Here is a 20,166-nt window from a genome sequence, read left to right as displayed (position 1 = left end):
AGAGCGGGGAGAAAACTCTACACATCCCAAACGGGGTGGTGGTGGAAGAAGCAGACATCTGTCTGCCTTCTCCACTCGCTGAAAATACACGTGTACTCACTCAGTCGGCTATGCCCAGACGTTATGCTGGGCAAGAGGAAAAATGGGTGGACAAGGCAGAAAACCAGACAAAGTGCCCGACCCTGGCCCGTGGAGCTTCCTCAGAGCACAGAGCCCAAACTTCACAAGACGGTCACTCTCCTGGGAAGCATAGGCCTGGGGTGCCAGCGGGAAGGAAGCCGGCCGGGGCCCCGCCTACTCACCGCTCGGGACCGCCCGCTCGCTGCGCACCCGCGCAGCGCGGATCCGCCCCTTCAGCAGCGGCGGCGGCGCGACCCTCAGCTACGCGAGCACGCGGGGCGCCCAGCTGTCAATCACGCGCAGGCTGAGCTTGGTGCGGAGGGAGCGGCGGCGGCGGAGGCGGCGATGGGACCCCGGCGAGAGATCTGCGGCTAGCTGGCTGCACTTGCTCCACGGGTCAGGGGATCGGAGGGGGCAGGTAAAGCCTATCTATACTGGGTTTGTCTCTCCAGTTCTGCCTATCCTCCCTTTCTCTTTCCTTTCTCTTTCCTCACGCACAAATATTCTCTCTCTCTCTCTCCCCCTCCCCTTACACACACACACACACACACACACACACACACACTACTCATTCACGTTTATTATATGTGCACAAGTCTGTTCAAAAACCATGGTATTAAATTCTGTGAACAAATAAGGGTTAGCCAACTCCATGCTTTGACGGTTTGGGGTTTGTGTTATGTAAGAATTTGGGAGGTATACAGGGAAAACTTAAGAGTTTCTTTCCTGTGAGACAAGAAAAGTTGTATATTAGGTTAAAGTTAATCCTATGTATTTGGAGTTTGGAAAGCTGGTTTGACTTGTTTTCCAGGATGAATTTAACCCCCACCTGCCCTCCCCACTCCTTTGCCACGTCTAAAAATGTTTGAGTATTTTGATATTATCTCAAGACCCACTTCTCTTGTGGTTAGAAAGGGGCGTTGTGGTGGGGGAGGGTCAGACCAAGGCTCCTGACCTCAAAGAAAACAGAGCTGGAGTTAAACAGCTGTTGTTTGTTTAATTGGTTCCTGGCTCAGCAGCAGAAATGTTTTCAGCACCTTGGAGAGCTCCTTGGGCTCCAGGCCAGCCTTTGGTGAAGGGCAATGTGGAGTCAATTCCTACAAGGAAAATAGGGCAGGCGACAGATACAGAACGGAGGTTTAATCGAAAGACATGGGCACAGATGAGAGAGAGAGAGAGACAGAGAGAGAGAGAGAGACAGAGACAGAGACAGAGACAGAGAGGGAGAGGAGGGAGGAGGGATGAGGAAAGAGGGAAAAGGGGAAAGATAATAGTGACTTGTTTGCTTCTTCTTATCCAGATTCAGGATACCCACAAAATAAAATTTAGGAGCAAAGAAATGAATCTTGGAGTAGGTTTGGCTATGGTTCATATACAGTGAACCTTCAAAATACTGAAAGCAGTTTTTTAGTTCTCAGCTAGGCTTCCTCACCTCAAGTCTTGGAGGTTCTCCTTCAAATGGATGGGAAACTGTTTATCAGAAAGAATTCTTAATGGCCTCTTGGAAAACATGCCCCAGTTATTATTTTATTTTACACGACTAGAGTAATGCAGGAAACCAATAGCTCTATAGCAGGCAATGGCTTTTTAATTAAATCTTGCAGCCACCTGGTTTTCTTAGTCAGATGGAAAGTAAAATGACCATGATAGGAAGAAAATGGATATAGGAGTAAAGATCAACTTAATGAGTAAATTATCCATAGAGACTTAATAAGCCTAAAATGCATGTAAATAGATCAGAAAATGCAATGGCTATAAGATTCGCTTATTTTACAGTATAATGGAACAGTTTCTGGAGTATCTAGGAAGCAAGTAATCTTTTCACTTAGAATTTGTAAAATACAAATGGATCAGTCTAATTGGTATTATCGACTACATGGGACATAATTGTATCAAAATGAGAATAATGTTTGTACAGTGTGTTATAGATTAGAGAGCTCTTCACATTTATGTTGCCTTACTCTATAAACTCTCATAAAAATCCATGAAAAAGTTACAAAATATATTATACTTTTGTAAAAAAAAAAGAACTATCTCTGCTCTTGAACAAGAAGTTCTTTGTCAATATTTTTGTCAACATCAAATTATTCTTTATAACTTATAAGAATGGCTTATGAAATTTAGGTTTTCATCCAGATCACATTCTGCAGAGATTTTTTTCTTTAATAGGACTGAAGAATGCACCGTTAAAAAGAAAGGCTGAAGAGTAAACAACAAAAAAAGGAAGAGGAAGACTTCAAAGGTAAGACTCAGACATTGTCACATGTGGATTTATAAGCACCTTGTGATCTGCATGTAGACAAAGAAGAGATTTACAGACAATATGGATTCTTTTCATTTTGGTTTTGGACTTTACATACCTTTCTTAAAAATACATCTTGAAGGAGTAAAGTATTAAGATAATTGCATATCATTATCCCTCTGTTAAAGATTACATAGTGGCTGCATAGCCAGTGACTTAGAGGGTATAAAATAATCTCATCATATAGAGACAAAATCTCTACCACTGCAATGATCCAGTGGTAAAAACACGTTTTCAAGTTTTAAATTCATGCTTACATAATTCCATAATGCCTGATTTAAAAGTGAAAAAGCTGTTAGCAGCCTTTCATGTCTTCCTGCATCCACCCTGAGTCTTTTAAGTGAATTGACCTTTTGGTTTGGTGCTGGATAAATGGTCTAAATCAGCTGTGTACCTACACTGTGCAGCATTGGCCCTGTGGAAAAGCAACTGTAATGGGAACTTCACTCTCATTATCTCAGAATGACTTTATGGGAGAGAAAAGCAGTATGAAAATTGAATGATAATTTCAAATAGAATAAATAGAACAGGGACTGTGCCTGAACTCACGAATGACTCACAGGCAGAGCCATGGGAAAACACTCATGCTTTTTGCACCTCAATTTTCTGTCAACCTTCTCTCAAGGAGACCATGAAGACAAATAATATAAAGTCTGTGATCTTCTTAGTTTCATGGGTTCTTCTGAGTTTCATATTTTTTCTGTGTTTATGGTTATAAACACTTTTAAAATAAAATAAAAAGTAAATGCATATATTAGACAAATTCAGATTTGCAGTAAGTTGACACTGTAGTATATTGGAACACATAGAGATCAACATAGAGAGAACACATAGAGATATACTGTAGTATATTGGAACACATAGAAATAACACACATATGGGTTTGTTTGACAAATAGAGGAATTCTTCAAGGGAGTCTCAGCATTTGTACTTCCTCCTGCTGCAAACATCTCATTTTGGTTCTCATTCTCTTGTAATTATTGCCTCATGAATTCTTCTCCTTTTAATCCAGAAGTCTATTGAGGGCAGACTGTGCCCCGCTCATCTTTGTAACCATTATCTCACATAATATGTCACATAATGAGGGCTTTAAAAATACTGGAGGAATAGAGGAATGAAAAATGAAGGACCACTCTGGCTGTCACCCACACTGACCTATGAAGAACTCTGCACCAATAAGTTTCAAAGTGGTAACAGTCCCTGCCCTTGTGGAGCTTATAGTCTGTCATGTACCTGGGCTATCAGACAATATATAATGCAGTATAAGGCAGTAATAAATGCTATGAAGACAAACAAATTTGGACAAGGGGACAGAGAGTGATAGAGAACTGATATTTAATATGCTGATTGCAAAAGCCTCTTGAAAAAATTAGGAGTTAAGGTATGATTTCTCCTTATGATATGATAGGTACGCTACGTTGCTAAGAACTGAAAATCCATTTAATATGTAATTGTACATGCAATTGAGATAGATTATAAACATAAAAACATGGACAGATCCTTTCTTATCAGCCCCGAGAATGTCCTTCAGGAAGAACACAAACAACTGCCTCTTCCTAGATAACCGGACACTAATGTTGCCTGTGTTCCATCAAGATGGCCATGGTGGCAGTGAGGATGCAACAGGCTCCACGAAAGCATTTAGAAAATGAATATTTGCAGAACTCATTTAAGCACAATACTGGAAAATATTTTCACTCACCTCTCCCCACTATTTATGCACTTCCTGAAATGTTAAGGCTTTCTGTAAAAAAAAAAGGGGGGGGGGGCCCTCCAGAATCTGTCACTTAACAAGAATTATTATTGTTCTTGCTGCTGCTACTACTATAACTATTGAAATATAAATATCAGAATTCTCATGAAACTTGCTCATTAAGTAAATGCTAGGTCAAACTAAAAAGCCTTTGACACATATTTCATTTCTTCTCAACCTTTGCTTATTGTATAATAATTTCCCACCTTTTAAACTGACTTTATAATGTGACTTTGTGTATCTTCTTTATAATACTGGAGGTATCAATCAACCAAGTAGGTTCCAAATTTTCTATATTGGGACAAAAAGTTACTGACTTCCCTATGAGGACTATAACTGTTCAGATTCTATAGGGGCAAAATTCTCATTATAATGTGTTATATTTTCAAATCCATGTTCATCCAAGTGATCATTCTCCTCTAGAAGTATATCCCAAGTTGTATGTTTGGTAAGATGTATGAACCTCTGAGACCCCCAGGGACTACTCTTTTAGGCCACATACATGATGTTGAAGTTAACTTATTAAACAAACCATACACAACCATTCATTTTACTTAATACCAAGCAATTAATCTAATTAGTAGCTCATATGCTCTTTTGAACTGAAGATTTAGATATACAATAATATAGCAGCATTTGGGACAATGACAATCAATCAATGAGGGTTTAGGAAGAGGTGGGAAATTAGTAAACCCAGTTATTAATGCAACAGAAATAATTTACTCAGTCTGTAGTTTCATGGCCAAAGACTCCTGGACAACTATATATAGACAGAGTTCAAGGTTATGTGGTGCAACCATCTTATTTTGGGTTAATAAGATGGTAAAACCAGAACCCAGAGAGGTTAATAAGCTTGCCTAAAATGTCATGACCAGTAAGTGGCAGATCAAGAATTAGAATTAGAGCGCATTCTCTGCTCTGTGTGGTTAGCACAGCACAGGCCATGTTCTTGTGTTTGGAGGGGGAACAGGCTCATTAGGACTCCTTTCCTGGAATATATCTAGCATCACTAAAAATCCATTCTAAGTTAGAGTAGAGCCTTCCATTACTCAGGCTGAAAAACAATTGTTTCATGACACTTTCTATCTCTCTTATGATTTTACTCATATAGTGTTTAACAAAGTTGGATTACTGAGTCTCATCCTATAAAGCAGAAACAGCTAACCTGGTATGCTGGAAATCAGCTGTGCAAGGAATGACTAAAATATGTCACACGGTGTTCCTCTGCATGAAAGCTCAATCCTAAGCAAGAATGACTTCAGATCTAAGCAAAATAAATCTTACTGTTGCTATGAGGGATTTTTCTTACCCCTACAATATCTATTTTTGTCCTTTCTCATGTTAAAGTGTCTGATACTTTATAAAAAAAATTTAAAAATCCATATCTGAATGATTTGGTTCTAATTATCTAAATTTATGATTCATTCCATGTATTGCCATGTTTCATCTGCTCCTTGACTCATGGTATAACCTTTAGCAGATGCTTTTTCTATGCTTCAGTTTCTTCAATGACAAAGCAGAGGAGTAATAATAATCCTGTTTCCCTTTGACTGAAATTGTGTTAGAATGTCTTTAAAGAAACTGCCTTTAAAATTGTTCTACTTATATACTGCTAGTAATAGGCCCTTATTAATCATCTTCATTGTACAAGCATTAAATAAAAGGTACTGAAGAGGTCATCTCAGCATTTAAAATATGAAAACTAGGTTAACAAAAGAATTTGATTCATCCCACTTTGCTAATCAGGCAAAGTACATTGTAAAAGCTTGATTTTTAAATGAGATAGTAATATCCTTCTGAAATATTTAAAAGTTAAAAAACTTGCCACCCCTGCTCTCTCCTCCTGGCTGATTTCTCCTATGGTAGCTCTACCTGAAACAGGAAGAGGGCCCAGGCACAGGAAGTTGGGCCTGATGTGTAATATTAACAAATATTTATAAAGATGAGGTTATGGTCATCATCTTTACCACCTGATTGCATCATGTTTTTAAAGATCAGGACCGTATTTTCCTGAAGTTGACTACATTTTCTAACTAAAACTCATTTATGGCTAAGGGCAAACATTTACGAGACATTTTTATGGGTTCACTTTCTGGCCATGGGACAGGAGAATGCTAAATATCTCTGGCTTCGACTTTGATTTTAGCCCATGATTCTATCCATCCAAACTAAGTGGCTACATAGGGGCACTTAACGGAAGTTTAGATTAGTTTTTTCCTTGTAGGTATACATGGCTACTTGGTTTCTTGATAAATAACTGGAAACATTTAATATGTCTTCTGTTAACTTGAATTATGCACAAGACCTGAGAAAACCTGGTTCCATTGAAAAAATACCCTTCTATATTGTTCCTTGCTTTCTCATTTTCAGACTATGTCCACACAGGGAAAACCATCTAGAAGATAACTAAAAAATCTAAACAATATTTCATGTCTCCAGTTACATTATAATCTGCTTATATGAAGATCAGAAAACCAAAGAACAGAATAACTCAGAATTCCCTTTCTCACCAAAATTGTTACCTCTTAGTAACTCCTCCCCCCCACCATGAATTAATAATCAGATTCCTCTTTCTATGAATAGTTATTAGGTCAATCAAGAAGAAGGTAGAGTCCCAAACAATGTATCAGAAATAGAGTTTCATTTAATAATTCTCTGAATTCTTATTTATACTAGACACTTCATGGAAAAGAACAGAAGGCTGGGTCTACTCTCTGCATTACACTGTAGCATCCCACATGGACAGATGTATCCACAAATCACTACTGAACTACCTGCTGTTAGAGTTAGTGAGGTATAAATTACTGTCCACATCATTTGTGACTAATAAAGTATGAAGTGTAAGTTGCTCAGCGTCTTTTTAATAAAGCTTCTGTACAACTTGACAATTAGTTAAAATGTTAGAGCAAGATACATGAGATCCAAAGAAACGCAGAATTCCAAACTGCTAAGAGTAACACTATGTAGTTTTCACAACAGAACACAGTTAAGCATTTGAGAGGACAGCTCAACACAAATTCCACCTGTAGAAAGTGTGTGCCTGACTAATTCTTTTTAGGTGGGTTCCAAGAGATTAAAGATTACTTGTCAGATGAGATCGGGAGCATTCACGGTGGTATGGCCGTAAACAAAGATTACTTGTCAAGACAATGAAAATCTCAGCTTCTTTCTTTCCATTTTTTATGTGCTTCATGCTTAAATTTTTGCATAACTTAAGTGACCTGTGATGTTATGTCTGGTTTTACTTGTGGAAAACCAGTTGTAATCATTAATAATTTAGAGAAAGTTTGTATTAAGCTTATAAGAATGCCTTGAAAAGTGTCTTTTCTCTTAAGAAAAGAGTATTGTTCAAATAAACTGATATTACTCAGACTGGTTCCCCTTTTTAATATGCCTTTTGATGCTGAGCCAGAGCCCATGGGGCTGATGCATGTGGACGTTGTCATTCCAGCTGGGAAGGATGAGTTCTTGCAGCAATCTCTGTGGGTCCAAGCAGACACGGGCTGCTGCCGAGGGCGGGTACCAGCGCTATGGAGTCCGGTCTTACCTGCACCAGTTTTATGAGGACTGCACCACCTCAATCTGGGAGTATGAGGATGATTTCCAGATCCAGAGATCGCCTAACAGGTGGAGCTCAGTATTCTGGAAGGTACGTCAAAAGCGTATGTTTAACTTAGGAAATGGAACCATCATCAGATACAGTGAGTATAATACTATAGCTGAAGAGAACTGGGAGGTTCAGGACTCTGGTGATATGAAATGCAGTCTTCTTCCCTTAGGAAAGTAAAACAAACCATGGGCTGAAGAAAGCCTCTACACAGCATCATTGTTGGTTTTTAACTTAAACATGATTCGGTATAATTACCATCATTAATTATTATTATTTTGCTACTGTCACTAATGTGCCACTAAATTCACCAACTGTGAAGCCATCCATAGGCAAAATACTATATGCTCCTAGCATCCCTTACAGTCTTTGTAAGTATCATTTGACAACTTACAACAATTATTAAAAATAAGTAATTGAGTATTTAGAGAGGGATAATGTTGAGATATAATAAAGTGCTCAGTATTCCAGTTCTAGCTCTACCAGATATGTGAACATGAGGCTCCCTGAGCTTAAAGTTCCTCAAGTGAAGGAGCCTTATTGGACAATGTATTCAGTTATTCAACATATAATTAGTGAGCACCTATTCTGTGCCCAAAACTTGCAAAGTGCTAGAGATGAAAGTGGTAAACAGGAGAAGAGAAAGCCTCTGCCCTCATAGAACTTACCATCTACCATGGTAACCACACCATTATCAAATAAGCCACATACTAGAATGTCAGGTAGTGTGACAAGTGCAATGAAGACAGATCAGTCAGGGAGTAATAGCTGGCTGGTATTGAGATATGCTGATCATAAAAAGGCTTTCAGAAGAGGTGACATTCAAGCAAATACCAGGATGAGTTGGGGAGCACACCATAAAACCATCTAGCTAAAGACCATAAAACAATTCCAGGGGAGGAAAATTGCAATACAAAACTGTGATATGAAAACAAGTTTGATGTGTTTGAAAAAATAGCAAGAGGTATAGTCTGATCAGAGTGGAATGAAAATGGGCAAAGGAAAGGCAATGGATTCAGAAAAATAAGAAGGCACAGACGGTTATATAGAGTCTTATAGATGATAGTGAGGACTTTGGCTCTTACCGTGAGAGACAGGAGAAGCCATGTGACCATTTTATGTAGAGGAGTGATATGATGCAATTAATATTTTAACAAGAAAATTCTAGCTAATGTACAGAAAAGAGGTTATAGAAGAAAAATGTAGTAGCAGCTAGATTATTTAGGAGACTATTAAAGTACCCCAGCAAGAGATGTGGTGACTCAAATTAAGGTGATGTTAGTGGAGATGGTGATAAGTAGTCCAATGTAGCATAACGTTTAGAGGCCAGGTTCTGAAGACATGCTGATGAATTAGACTTAAAACAAGTGGAGTCAAATGTGACTCTATGGCTTCCAGCCTGAGCTATTTAGAGAATGATGATACTATTTATCAGGATGGAGAACCAAGGAGAGCAGTGGGATGGGTGGGGAGCCCAGAGTTTGATTCTGGCCATGTTTTATTGTTGATGCCCACTACAAGTAGTGATCTCTAGTGGTAATTTAAATATATGGATCTGGAACTCATGGATTGGGAGTCATTAGTATATAGAATGTATATATGGCACTCAACTAGATGACACTGCCTAGGAAGACAGTAAGGACATAGAAGAGAAGAGTCATTGGGATGTTCCAACATTTAGAGATCAAGGAAAGGCTGAGGATTTTTAAAAGGGATGCTGACGCAGCCTTGATGGTGTCGCTGTTCCCTTCCAGCTCTAGCATTCTGTGCCTCAGATGTTGCCAATCATCCTGACTTTTTCCCAAAAGATTTCAGAATTTTTGGTGTCGATACTGACATAAACTTGCAATTGATTGGCAATAGTGTAACAGGGGACAATGCAGTACAATTATGAACACAGGTTCTGTTCCTCAGACTGTGTGGTTCAAATTTCAGCTCTTCCATTTAATAGCTCTGTAACTTTGGGCAAATAATTGACTTTAATGGGACTCTTATGGCAATGCTTATAATACCAACTTCATCAAGTTGTGAGAAACAAATAAGATAATATTTATAAAGAGCTTAGAACAATGTCTGATATGCACTTAATACTCATTCAATGCCACATGGAACATTAAGTCCTGAAATGGAAATAAAACTAGAAATCTATTTAATAAAATATTAGATAACATAGTTGGTAATATAAGTTACCCAAGACCTGTGTTTATTCAAAATCTCAGTAGTGTCACATGCTCTGTATTAGAATTAGTTGAGCTACATTTTATCCCTGCCACCTCTGATGAATCCTTACTGGCCTGGACTAACGAAATTAATAGCCAAGCTTGGCACATATTGTATTTACCCACATAAGTGGGTGGTTGCTTCAGTATGTGTCAAAAAACAAATATTTGCCTCACTGATCTGTTGTGCCAAGAGCCTAAAATGCCACTGACATATAAAATATTGTCAGCATTTCTGTGGATCCAAAGCACTGGTGGTTCTATGATTTGTGATGCTATAAATTCATCAAATAATCTAAAGGTATGGATTTAAAACAAACAACTAACAGTAAATTACCAATCCGAGAATTCAGATTTCAATATTTTCTCCCTTTTATTTCATACAAACAAGATCCAAAAGTATTTGTCCCTGTCGTGCTAGACCTACTACAGAAAAAAAACAATAAAGGCAAAATCTGTGGCCTCATAGGGATTATATTCCAGCAAAATCCAAATTTTAGTTTCATATTATAATCACTAACACTGAACTGGGCTTTCAGAACCCCACAGTCAACCTGAATAACCTAAGAATTACTGTCTTAGAGACCTCACCTCTACCAAGGGAAAACCAACCACTTTTGCCTTCTCTTCTCAGAAATTTAAGTGAATTCATTTCAGTAGATATATGAAGTGCTTTCTACCAATACAAAGAAAATCACTGGTTATGCATGTTTCTATTATGATTCTTTTTTTATGTTTTTTTCTTTCATTTTAAATTGCATCTATAGGTGGTTCAAGCTGTGGGCTTCCCCTTCCCCATCTTCCACCATAGTAGGGCCTCTGCTCGCAGTGCCTCCTCAATAGGACTCTACCCTCAAGCCAGCTCCTCAGCAGTGGGCAGCATGGAGGTGCTTGATGAGAATGGAGATGGGACTCAAATGGGCCAGAGTTAGAATCTTTGCTCTGTCACATGGGTCTACATAGCATCTATCTCTCAGTGCTGTTCTTTCCATGGATGTATATATGTCCACTGTACACAAGAATACGTGGTAGGCTCTAGGATTCAATTGTGAATATGATGTTATTCTTCACCTGTGAAAAAGATATAGACTTGACTTAAAAGAATTAACAATCAAAGAAGGGAGATATATACAGATTGTTACAATCGAATGTGATAAACATTCCCCTAAAAATAGTCAATTACTGGAAGCACAGGGTGGTGAGAACCTGATGCAGTTTGAGCAAGAAATAGCTCCACAGAAAATATCATTTGTGAACAAGCAGGAGCAGTGCACCCAACAGAAAGAAAGCATTGTGAAGACTGAATCGTGACAGAAGATGGCATGCTCAGGAGACTGCAAATAGTTCAGGGTGGCTGGGTAGAGGTTTAGAAGTTAGAGGAAAGGGGTCAAGAGATCAATGTTGGAATGCATACCTGAGTCATATCACAGATGACTTTGAAAAGCTGTGACACAGAAATTTCTCTAGAACCTTCCAGTTTAAGTACATTGATGGAGCAATATAATACCCAGTCTATGCTTTCTCGGGGAGGTTGCCTCACATACAGTTGTAAACACACACACACACACAGTATTACATACATTCTCTGTGGCCCGCAGGTTCTGTATTACCACATGGTTGCCTCAGCCACTACTAATTTCTTCCAGTGCCTGCAGCTGCTGCCATATGCAAAACTCTGTGACATGGTCCCACCTACCCCCCGCCACCTACTGCTGCAGCCAAGGTAGAATTCTTTCTAATCCTTGCATCTTCTTTCTTATCCTTGCACTAGACCTTCACCTAATTGGGTTGTTGCCACCTAATTGCGCAGCAAACAGCTTCAGTATGGCAGGTATGAACTAGTGGGAGCAGTCTTCTCATTCCTAATCATACTCTCCCCACCTCAGGATTATTCTCCTTTTTACCTTCCTTCCTCAATCCATATGAGAAACTACTTAAAAGTCAAGGCAAGCACCTTCTCCACAGCTTTACTAAAAGTGAAAGTGACCCTCTGATCCTTCTCATTTCTCTTGAGACACTCCTCTGATATGCCCCAATCTCTCCAGTTTGCCCCTTAGGCTAAGTCAGAGTTTAAACTTACACCTTAGATTTCTCTTCAAAGTTTTGTTAGATATTAAGGAGATAGTTTCACACTAGAAATGAGAGGAGCTATGGGGGCCTCTTAAGAGAGAATCCATGTGGTATTCATTCTGTTTTTAAATGTTTTCTCAGATGACACTTGAAGAATGTATAAAAAGGATAAGACTAGCATTGCAGACCACCAGAATGTAATTGTAATGATCAGAGCAACATATAATAATGGTCTGCACCAACAGAGTAGCTATGGTGATGGAGAAGAGATACAAGATTCAAGAGAGCTTTATGAGGTAGAACCAATAAGAGATAATTAACTATTGACTATGAATGTGAGGAAAGAGTCAGTGCATGGGTTGCTGGCAGGAACACAGGAAAAATTAGAAGGAAAGAAGGGAGGAAGGAGTATAATTTTATATATTTGGGTTTGATGAGCCTTTCAGACACCCTATTGTCCACCCCACCCTGTGCTCCCATGAACTACTATGACTACTTTTAGGGGAGTGTTTATCACTTCAGACTATAACAGTCCTCCTATTGATGTTAGAAATATGAGGCTAGAGCCCAGGAGAATGATTTAGGCTGGGGTTAGAGATTTGGAAGTCATTGGTATATTGGTGGTAGCTGAAACTTTAGCCACAGATTAAACCCTAGAGAAAATATTGAACAAAAGGTATGAGTCAAGGATGGAACCCTGGACAACCTGGCAAAGCAGGTTGAGAGTAGGTTGTTAAGGAGGTAGATGTAGAAGGAGAGGGAAAAGAGTCGTATCAGGGATAGCAACAGGTAAGCATTTTAAGAAAGCATGAGTTTTTTACATCAATGACTGCAGAACATTCAAATGAGATAAGAAACATGGGGTTTAAAAATGAGGAGGTTATTAGTGACCTCAGAGAGAGCAATTTCAGTGAAATCATGGAGGACTAAGCTTGGCTGTCAAAAGGAGGAATGGCTTCAAGCAGTAGCTAGCAAGGAACACACGGATCCAAAATAGGTTTTGAAGATTGAAGCGACTGAATGTATTCACAAGTTAAAGGGATGGAGCCTCTGTAAAGTAGAAGAGCTAATGCAGGATAATGGGTATCACTACCCAGATGAAGGGGGCTGTGAAGATGGTAGGAGGTAAGGCATGTGAAAGGACCTAGATCATAGCCTGGCATAGGTTTTTGACTTTGTAAAGCTCCATGTCCCTACAGGCAGGTCAGGCAAGAAGGTCAGGACATAAGTTTGAATCTGTCATCACTGCTGGCAAGTGACACCACTCATAGCTCAGATCCTGCTAAGGAGAGGTCAGCAGCAGCCCCCTGGGGCTAATGAAGAAGAAAAGCCAGTCTTCACTCTTGATGTGCTTCCTCTGAATTACCTCTAACCCAGATGGCTCCTTCCACATTTAGCTCCATCCAGCATTTCCCCCCACACGCTGTTCTCCCCTGCCACAATAGTTCTTGCTTCCAACAGTCATTACTGCCTCCTCCCTGCCAGAACAGCTGCGTTGCTACTGCTGCCAATTCTGCTTATTGAAGGAAACTGCATTTTCAGAACTCATCAGCTCACAGGGATGCAACGAAGGGGATGTTGGTCAAAATAACAGCAGTCTCTGGCTTGTCGCCCCAGCAGCAGAATTTCTGGAATCCAAGTTCTTCTCCCTATCCAGTCCTCTTTGCCAACAGTGGGAACTGAGTTTCCACACATGCTCACCACAGCCAGGGGAGTCATCACAAGTTACAGCTCAAATGCTGTTCTTGCTGCTGCCTTTAAGCTTTGTCACAGCCTGGGAAGGCTCTTATCTCTCACTATGGGTATTGCTCTAGCCACCCCACCTCCCAGGCTGCTCTGGTATGCCTGGGGGTGCCCCATGCCCAGCAACATTTCAACTCGTCTGCATGGCCCTACACAGGGCGGCTCTGATCTCTTAGACTTTTAAAAGATCTGTATGTTGAATTTTTTAACACTCTATTTAATAGAGCCCCTATCCTCTTAGACTTAGGACACCTCAACTTAGAGCTGTGTCCAGGGACACAGTTGTCAGAATAATTGTTAGGATACTGCATAGCCCCATGCTCCATTTTTCTAATTCTTTCCAGTATTCCAACATGGTACCAGAATTCAGCTAATATATGTCAACGCCCCTCCTCACCTCTATTACATGCTCAAGAAAGTTAAGGTGCAGGGAACTTGTGATTCCATCATTTTTCCTTCATGCCCCCCATCCCAGGCTTTCCCTGGCATGTTTTAATAAATTTGGAGCTCCTCTCTGGATACAACTCTTGAAGATTCTCATTAGATTTGCATTGATGGCACCTCCAGAACCTTTGGAGTTAGCTAGTCATTACATTGTGCTTCCCTCCACAGACAGCAGACATCTCTCTGATACATGGGTATACCGAGGAAAAGGGAGAAGGCTCAGGGAGCCAGCCATGTTCCAGTTCTTGAAGTGAGCAGAAGTTCTACCATCTGCAAGTCATGGTTTGCCTTTTTAGTTTCTGAGTGACAACCCAAGAGTCGATTTTAAGTGAAGCACTTGCTCAGTTGAGAAGCAGACTGCTCTGGGAATCAATCACCTGGCTCCATATTCAGCAGTCTGGCGGGCGGTTTAGGTTAGTCTGTCAGGAATATTTATTGAGCACAGGCTGGAATAAGAACTGCAGGGAGACAAGACAGAAATAGAAGATGGAGAGCCTTGGCCTCAGTTGCTCTTAAGAACCTCAGAAGCTAAGATGGACACATTTTTGCTGCCCTCAATTTTCGAGAATTAGTGCCAGCTCTTGAGGAGGGAAGTAATTTAGTGACATACGAAGCATGTCACCATGGATATTTAAGTTAATTTAGTTTGTGCATTCAGAATTTCCAATGTGAGTCATTTTTTAAAAGTTATTTTTAAATAATGGTTAGCCTTTGAAGGTAAATTTATTCTCCACCATTTTTAGAAAAATGTAGAAAGCCATTTGAAATGTTATATTTTACAGCCCAATTTTCCCTGTACTACTTATATCTTATGGAGAATAGTTTCTGTTTTTTTCAGCAGAGATTATATTGACTCTTTTTTGTTTTTCAGTTTTCTCACAATATTACATAATGGAATTTTGTCCATCTATGGTAACAAAAACTCTGTTTTTAAAAAAAATAATAGCAGGTAATATACAAAATAGTAACCAGTGAAATATCGTGGGAAGATAAAGGAGGTGGGGAGGCTTAGAAGACCTGGGTTAGGGTCCAGTCAAGCAATCTGCTAACTGTAGGACCTTGAACTATGCTTCTTCAACCCTATAATCTCAGTTTCTTGTAGGTGAAATAGGAATAAGAATATCTACCTCTCCTAAGGCTGGTGAGGATAAAATGAAAAACACCCCTAACACTATGCCTAAATCATAACAGATGCTGTCAACAAAAGATCGCTGCCACCAATCCAATGCCAACAAGGGTTTCCAATCTGGAGTGTGGCAAAAAGAGAAACTTTACTCAGATAAAATAATTTGCAAATGGGAGGAACTCAGCCTCTGGGAGAAACTGAAAGTCAGCTCCCCAGAGGCAAAGGGAAGTCTACCTTATATAGAGAAAGCTCCCACCCTGGTCCCTAATGGGTCCATTTTTGTGTAAATTACGAATCCAAGTTTGCAGTTTGATTGATCTAAATAGCACTGTCCTGATTGGCCAGAATTGCCTGTTCTAGTGGTCATTATGGAGCTGCTCTGATTGGTTAGTAAATATTCAAATGAGGATATAGCTGCGTGGCTCTGACCTCAGCCTGTTGGTTGAAATACGATGCCAGGAACTCCTTTCTAAGGGTCAGCTCACACTGTGCAGGAGCACAATGCAGGTAGCTCACAGCTCAGCCTGCAGCTTTCCCCTGAAATGTGTGTATGAGAGGCCTCCGCCAGCATTGGCTGCTGGACTCTGATTATGAATTGGAGCCCAGTTAACCTTGAGGAGTTCTTCCTGGCAGACGTATTTCTTCTTGAGGTTCACAATGCTCAATAATACTAGTTTTCCTTCCCCACTTTGTTAAAGTGATGAATTTGCAAATATTTTCCTTTTATTATGTAAACCTTCTTTATTAGTGTCTTACCCTGGATTTTAATAAATAAATATGTTAAATAAACATACTTTAAATATTCAAGATTAAATGGTGTTATGCATTGGGTTATTTTTCCAACCTTGTTGTTCTAACTAAAAGCTATTAGAAACTGGAAGAAATGAAAATTGTGTTTAAAAATAAATAACTACATTATCTGTTCTTTATTCTAAATACTGAGTAATTGTTGTAATGTAGTTGCCAATGTAGCACAATTTTACAAGAGATACATTTCCAAATATATTTTCAGCTACTTTTGACAGTGTATTGCTAACCCAGGCAAAGGACTAAGTCTTTCATTCATTGTCTCATTTAATTCTCACAACAACTCTATGAGGTGGGTACTATATCATTTACTACTTTATAGGTGGGGAAATTAACAACAAGAGCATTTAAGTAACTTTCCTTAAATGATTCAGTGATAGTTCCCAGTGCTAGAATCCAAGCCTGTGTCTGTTAATTCCAAACCTCTGTGTTTAAACCACCAAATGGTATACTTCTTCCATCCTTAGCATGTTACATTTTATTAGAACTTGAGCTGATGCAGTGTCATTTCCATCTGCTACTCCTAACACTTCTCAGCATCTGCAGAAGTCCAACCAAATGGCTCCATGTTAGAGAAAGAGCCCATTTCCTCAGCTGTAAAGTGGCACCTATGGTCCTTCCCCACTTACCTGGGGAAAGAAAGGGTGAATAGTCACAGACTGTCAATGCCTTCCAGCCACAATCACCGGGACGTATCTATATGTCGATGGTGGTAAGTTTATTACCATCACAGTGAGAAAAATGACACCGTAAGGGGTCCTGGGGCATTCCAGTAAGGGAATGTGAGGAAGGACATATTATAGGATGTTGGGTGATTTGGGGGAGGGTTGAAGGAAAGACAAGTTCACCCTGGATTGTCAGGGGCAATTCTATGATTGAATTTCTTAGTGAATCTTACCTACAGGAAGGGCAGCCTAGAGTGAGACAACAGCTGTAATGAGTAAGGGAGCAGCAGTCATTTACATTGGCAGAGAGGAGGTGCTGGGCATTTGACCTTGTTTTTGTCCGTGCTCAGAGAAAACTATGAAGTAGTCTTACTTCATCACAGGGGCAGAATGAGCTTGTCTGATGACATTCTGTGGGATTGATTGTGCCAACAGGAGAACATGGCCTTGCTGTGAGCTCCAGGCCACTTTAGCAATGTCACAGCCTAGTGAATAGAGTCAGGCCAGCTCCTGGACACCAGGGCCACTTTCCTCTGCCTTGGGACCGAAGGAGGCAATGCCAGCAAAAGGGGACTTTGTCACCTGCAAAGCATTGTACACACCAAAAGCTCAAAGGAAAAATCAAGACAGTGATGCAGTTTCTGGTTGGCACGAAAATCAGAAAACTGCCCCTTTCACCTTTTTTAACCAGAAAGGTTGATGTAGGCTTCTTATACATATTTGGAGTGACTGGGAAAACACACTTGCCCTAAAGATACACCCTGCCCTGCAGGGAGCGGGGAGAGCTGAGGCACTGTGCTTACCTGTCTCGTTTCACTGTGTCTTTCTCTAGGTCGGCCTCATCTCCGGCACAGTCTTCGTGATTCTGGGACTCGCTGTTCTGGCGGTGGGCTTTCTCGTGCCCACCAAAATCGAAGCCTTTGGCGAAGCCGATTTCGTGGTAGTCGACACACATGCTGTGCAGTTTAACGGAGCCCTCGACATGTGCAAGCTGGCAGGAGCCATACTCTTCTGCATTGGGGGCACGTCCATGGCTGGGTGCCTGCTAATGTCAGTGTTTGCTAAGAGCTACTCCAAGGAAGAAAAATTCCTGCAACAAAAGTTTAAAGAGCAAATTGCAGACATCAAGGCCCACACCCAGCCTATCACAAAAGCTCCGGGTCCCGGCGAAACAAAGATACCAGTCACTCTGTCCAGGGTTCAAAATGTCCAGCCTGTACTGGCCACCTGAACCACCCCCACCCCACCCCCACCTCCTCATCCCGTCCTCTCTAATTTACACATGTGGTTACAAGGAAGCCGGCCAGCTTTTAAGGTGATGAGGATCTGGCGTTGGTTTGGCCCATGGCTATGCTCGGCTAAGGGCAGCATAGGAAATGAGCTCACACTCACTGGGCTCAGTGGCCCCGGTGAGGGCGGACGCCCTGTGTCAGCCTGAGAACGGGCACCCAGCTGCTTAGAGGGTGCTGCTGTGCACCTGCCTGGAGCCCTCTGAAACTCCCCTCCCCCATAAATTGTGGTTTAGTGTCATTTTCCATGTTATTGGAAAGCCCTGGACAGTTTAGACCAGGCTACCAATCACCAGTGTGGTCCGTTTTGTTTTTTTTTTTTCTAATATTGGTTTTTCTAATCTTCCCTGTGTGGTGCTACCTTCCATTCCTGTTTCACTCTGTGTAAGATATTGTCGAATGTGTTCTTAGAAAAATCAAGTTTCCTGATTTTGACCCAAACATTTTAGTCTTTTAATGATATCTTAACATGAGGTTCTTGCGTTGGATGTATTTATCAGAGTTCTTCACAAATCCTTTTTGTTTTCTATAGGTTTTTTTTCATGGAAGCTAAAATAGAATCTTGGGGAAGAAGGTCATGTTGGGAGTATCTATTGATGTACACAATGTCCAAAAGCACTTAATTAGAAGTCAAGATATTTGAGTTCCTACTACTAAAGAGCTGTTTGACCTTGGGGAAATCACTCACTTCCCAGGCCTCAGTTTCCACATCTATATAGTGGGGGTCCTGGGCTATAATGTCCGAGATCCTTTTTTCTGCCACGTGTCACTGGTTTTTCCCCCACCCCGAGTATGTTTACAATGTCCTGTGGCTCTCACCACAGTGTGCAGAGGTTCTTTGAGACTTAGACTCCAGGAATGTCTCCAAGTCTGCGACCTCCAACCACCCACCCTTAAATATGCAACCCCAGCAGTTTATACAAGGCTGTGGTATTTTTATAAAGACAAAGTAAGCCATCCTCAAATAAGAAACCACTGAGTAGATATTAACATTAAAAGGAATGTCTTTCTCCAATAAGACATTTATTCTCCAACAAAATATTCATCACATCTCTTTGCACTTTTATTTAGTCTGTGAATTTAAATGGACTGAGGAAAATGGAAGATGTGACCCTGGTGTTCATTCTCTCAGAATCAGTGCCCCTTTGTGGTGTTTTCCCCCTTCTCCCTTTCCTTCACTGGGTAAATAAAATATGTGAACCAGCAGAACTTGAATTGCATTGTCATTCCCTCAGTGTGGCCATTTTCTCTCCAACATGTGATTTTCCATTTTGAGGCTGAATGAGCTCTGCCCTTCCCCCGGCTCAATGGAGGAATGAATGAAGCAATTAGTGCTCTTTGTGCACAGTGTTTATTTTGCCTAGTCCAGCATCAAACACAGGGCAAATCAGCCCCTCAACTAGAATCATTGGCCTGATTTGGGAGAAATCATTCCAGGCTCCTCAGGTTCTCTACCTTCCTGTGGAAATGCCATTTTAATTTTATTCTTCGAAGGCTTCTACAAGCCCCCAAGTACCTGATCAAGGCAATAGCATTTGAAGCTTTCAATGCTTGCTTCTGTGCTGGGTACCAATGAGTCTCTGAAAATGAGACTTGACTTTTAAAAGCCTCCAAAATGACAAATGATTGCTGTCTGCCATGGAAACTTTAAGGTACAGGCATGATAGCAGCAATTTAAAAAAAAAAAAAAAAGCAGCTCTCTTCCTCAAAGGCCTGAAAGACACCAACGTGGATAAAGCAGGAGCTGTGTCTGAAAGAGTAACTCATCCTATCTTGCCTTCCGGCTGTCTGGGCTCAGGGAGTGGGAACTTGTAAGGAGGAGGGATGAGGGGTCTTATAGGAAAGCAGAAGAAGAGGCTGAATGGTATAAGAAATACACCTTGGTCTTGGAAAAAAGTACAGGTCATGTGCAATCAGAGGGCAGGGAGCGGCAGACTAAAGACTTTAAAAGTGGCTCTGGCCAGGGGGCTCAGTTGGTTGGAGCATTGCCCCATATACTGGAAGGTTGCGAGTTCCCTCCC

General features: G+C 40.6%; 1 protein-coding gene across 2 annotated transcripts; it reads left to right on the top strand.

Annotated features, from left to right (window-relative positions):
- The first annotated feature begins 340 nt into the window (after window positions 1-340).
- NRSN1 (neurensin 1) lies at window positions 341-19,365 on the top strand. Of its 2 annotated transcripts, XM_028513246.2 has the most exons (4): window positions 341-538; window positions 2,290-2,362; window positions 7,627-7,824; window positions 17,689-19,365. In XM_028513246.2, exons 3-4 carry the CDS (start codon window positions 7,636-7,638, stop codon window positions 18,085-18,087), a joined length of 588 nt encoding a protein of 195 aa, XP_028369047.1. In that variant the 5' UTR covers window positions 341-538; window positions 2,290-2,362; window positions 7,627-7,635; the 3' UTR covers window positions 18,088-19,365. The 2 variants fall into 2 exon arrangements, with proteins under 2 accessions (XP_028369047.1, XP_035882343.1); XM_036026450.1 differs by lacking the exons at window positions 341-538; window positions 2,290-2,362 and having other exon boundaries at window positions 7,588-7,824.
- The last annotated feature ends 801 nt before the right edge of the window (window positions 19,366-20,166 follow it).

Source organism: Phyllostomus discolor, chromosome 5, assembly GCF_004126475.2.
Source record: "Phyllostomus discolor isolate MPI-MPIP mPhyDis1 chromosome 5, mPhyDis1.pri.v3, whole genome shotgun sequence".
NCBI classification, from domain to species: Eukaryota; Metazoa; Chordata; class Mammalia; order Chiroptera; family Phyllostomidae; genus Phyllostomus; species Phyllostomus discolor.
This window is presented reverse-complemented; position numbering and strand designations above follow the sequence as displayed.